The sequence below is a fragment of the Mus pahari genome, chromosome 3 (assembly GCF_900095145.1).
Source record: "Mus pahari chromosome 3, PAHARI_EIJ_v1.1, whole genome shotgun sequence".
Classification (NCBI taxonomy): Eukaryota; Metazoa; Chordata; class Mammalia; order Rodentia; family Muridae; genus Mus; species Mus pahari.
Window position 1 is genome coordinate 75,941,465 of NC_034592.1, and position 3,840 is coordinate 75,945,304.

At 42.4% G+C, this 3,840-nt stretch overlaps 1 protein-coding gene across 1 annotated transcript in view; it reads left to right on the forward strand.

Moving 5' to 3' along the window:
- Positions 1-3,840, forward strand: part of Agbl2 (ATP/GTP binding protein like 2) — a 28,882-nt gene that overhangs the window by 8,916 nt on the left and 16,126 nt on the right. Inside the window, exon 7 of the mRNA XM_029536574.1 lies at positions 1,090-1,197. Coding sequence (XP_029392434.1) covers positions 1,090-1,197 — 108 coding nt within the window. The remainder of the gene's footprint in view (positions 1-1,089; positions 1,198-3,840) is intronic.

Consider the following 3,840-nt stretch of genomic DNA (forward strand, 5'->3'; position numbering starts at 1 on the left):
AAAAAAAAAAAAAAAAACCAAAAACGAAAACAAAAAACAAAAACAAAACAAACAAAAACAAAAACAAAAAACAAAAAACAAAAAAAAAGAGCTAAAAAGACAAATGTGTGGACTCTGGAATGTATTGCTGATAGAAAGTGTTTTCTCTGAAACACAGGATGTACTTTCCTGGAGTAATAGAAACTGTGTTTCTGGGGCTGGAAAGATGGCTTAGTTGCTAAGACCTTGTCTTCGTTAGGGTTACCACTGCTGTGATGACACACCATGACCAAAAGCAACTTGGGGAGGGAGGGGTTTATTTGGCTTACACTTGCACACCACTGTTCATCACTAAAGGAAGTCAGAACAGGAACTCAAAACACAACAGGAACCTGGAGGCAGGAACTGAGGCAGAGGCCGTGAAGGGATGCTGCTCACTGCTTGCTCCTCAGGACTTGCTCAGCTTGCTGTATTATAGAACCCAAGACCACCAGCCCAGGGATGGCCCCACCCATAATGGACTGTGCCTTTCCCCATCAATCACCAATTAAGAAAATTCCCTACGGGCTCTCTCACAGCCCACTCTTTTAGAGGCATTTTCTCAATCAAGGTTCCTCCTTACATGATTTGTGTCAAGTTGACATAAAATTATCCAATGTAAAGCTCTTGCTTCTCTTACAGAGGGTCCAAGTTCAGGCCCAAGCACCCACATCAGATGGATCACAGTTACCTATAACCCCAGCTCAGCGCAGGCACACACACACACACACACACACACACTCATACACACGCATGTGTGCACATACACACACACACTTTTAAACAAATTCATGATTTTACTGTAGCTGTATCAAGTCCTGGGGTCAAAGCCAGGAACCGGTGCATGCTAGACGCATGCTGCCCTTTGACCTGCTGCCTGCCCAGTGTCTGCCCATAGTAGTCATGGGTAGAAGCGTGACACTGAATTCATAAGCAGGCTGGAAGCCAGGAATGAGAAGTAGGTTAGATTGAACAACATTGATGATTTGAGTAATTATAATTTTATGTTAATTTTTATTGAGTTCTGAATATCATTTCTTACTCTGTACTTTTGAAAATATCTTCTTTCAGAGTGGGTTCCACTTCAACCAGAATATTTCTACCAACCTACAGGAAACGAGAAGGTGCCAGAGATTGTGGGAGAAGAGCAAGGTACAGTTGTGTACCAGCTAGATTCAGGTACCGTCATTGCACTGAACAGTGACTAGCTATGATAAAGTTACAGTAAACTTAGTGTGCACAATAAAAGTGATTTTAATTTTTAAAAATGGATTCCTGTGTCAATATGTTGATGAGCAGAGCTGCCACAGTGCGAATTTGGAGGTCAGAGGACAGCTCAAGTCAGTTCTCTCACTTTTCTGTGGGTTCCAAGGAGACGATAGAAAGTCTCAGGCTTGTGCAATGGGCTCCTTTACCCACTGGACCATCTTGCCAGCCCCAAATGACTTTACATCTTTTCCATTTTTTAAAAAGATTTATTTTATTTATTATATGTAAGTACACTGTAGCTGTCTTCAGACACACCAGAAGAGGGTGTCAGATCTCATTATGGGTGGCTGTGAGCCACCATGTGGTTGCTGGGATTTGAATTCAGGACCTCCGGAAGAGCAGTGAGTGCTCTCCAACTGCTGAGCCATTTCTCCAGCCCCCCCCATCTTTTCCTTTTTTACTACAGTGATTTGTGTGTGTGAACAAGTGCTGTTAACTGCTGAGCTACCTTTCTAGTTTTTCAATGGTTCTTTTTTATTTATATTTCTCCCTCTCCCCCTCCCCTTACTCTCCCCTCTCCTCCTCCCCCTCCTCCTCCCCCCCCCCCCTCCCTCTGTTTTTGTACCAACACATTCAGATGTATGTGTATATTTTTGAGACAGGGATTCTGTGTTTAACCCTGGCTATTCTGGAACTCCCTCTGTAAATAAGGCTAGCCTCAAACTCAAGGAGATCAACCTGCCTCTACCACGTAAATGCTGGGATTATAGCTGAACACCCCCATGCCCAGACAAATGTGTTACAAAAGTTAGGTCATCTTACGTCTTACTTTGAAGTGTTAAAGAAAACAACGAAATGCCTATATTAATGGCATGGCTTTGCTGAGCAGTCTTTTGCAGTTCCATGAAAAAACTGAACTCTGTGGGCTCCCCCTATGTAGCTACCGTGGACTTCTGTGGCCTCGGTTTTAGCTCTGCTCCCGCCTCCTCTGGGCTTTGTTTCCTCTCATGGTGCCCTCATTTTTATATACATGTTATGGTTCATTCTCCAGCTATGTGTGATCTCAACTCTACAGTCACGAGATTGCATCTGAAAGCAAAAGCCATAACAGGGACCAGTTATGAAAATCAGTGCCCTGAGGCTACGAGTGGTCTGTAACCCTAATCCCAGCACTTGGGAGGCAGAGGCAAGTAGATCTCTGAGAGTTCAAGCCCAGCCTGGTTTACAAAGAGAGTTCCAGGCCAGCCAAGGCTACATGCATGCATGCATGCATACATACATACATGATTATATGATGAAGTATGTACATATCCTTGAGGCTAGAGAGAGAGCTCAGAAGTAAAGATCACCTGCTGCTTTTTCAGAGGGCTTGAGTTTGGTTGACAGCACACACACTGGGTGGCTTACAACCTCTTGTAACTCCAGCTCCAGGGGATCTGGTGCCCTCTTCTGGTCTTCCATGGGTGGACCACTTGCACATACATGACCTGCACATACAAGTGAATTAAAAATACATTAAAAAATCAGATTCCTCATAAACACTGCCATTTGTTTAATGTTCCATGGTCAACACACTTGGTAGCAATAGCAATTGGTAGCAATTGGTGAGTGAATTTTAATGTCTGAAATATATAATACATATAACAATATTATATATAATATTATCTATTAATATAATAAATATAAAAGTGTTGTAAAATTGATTACCATTGTGCTCTTCAGAAGAAATTCAGATCTTATGAAGTATCTGATTATTAAAATCGCTTCAATCGCAAAGCCATTGACAAGTAAAATAAATTTTCCTCAAGTTAACAAAAATAACAGAGAAAGATGATAAAGTAGGGTCTTTAGAACACAATACTGTGGGACAAAAAGAAATCTTTGAAACTATGAAGATGGACACTACCTTTTCACCAGCAACTGCAAACCCTGAGGGCGTGAGTTGGGGATAGAGCTGTGATGCTGCAGTGCTTGCTCTTCAGTCCCAAACCTCTGGGTTCAGTTTGCAGCACCAGAGAGTGGATAGCACCAAGGAGACAGAAGCGGGGGGATCAGAGGCTCAAGTTTATACTGGGCTATCCTGGACTACATAGGGAGGTCCGAGCCAGCTTATATACATGATACCCTGGCTCAAAAAAAAAAAAAAAAGAAAAGAAAAGAAGAAAAGAAAAGAAGAAAAGTTAGAGATCAGGCCTGGTGTAGCACACACCTTTGAAGCCAGCAGAGACAGAGGCAAAGGCAGGAGGATATCTGTGAGTGGAGGCCGGCCTGGTCCATATAGCAACTTCCAGACTAGCAAGAGCTACACACATACAGTAAGAGACTGTCTCAAAAGAATTTAGAAAACAAAAAAAGATGATGTAATATCCTCACTGAGTTGTCCAAAAAGCCGTGACAAAAACTTTGAAACAATGTATTAATCTAAGAATCAGGAAGGAGTGCCTGGCAGTGCTCATTCTCAGCACTTGGGAGGCAGAGGCAGGCAGATTTCTGAGTTCGAGGCCAGTCTGGACTACAGAGTGAGTTCCAGGACAGCCAGGGCTACACAGAGAAACCCTGTCTCAAAAAAACAAAAACAAAAAACAAAAAACAAAAACAAAAACAAAAAACAAA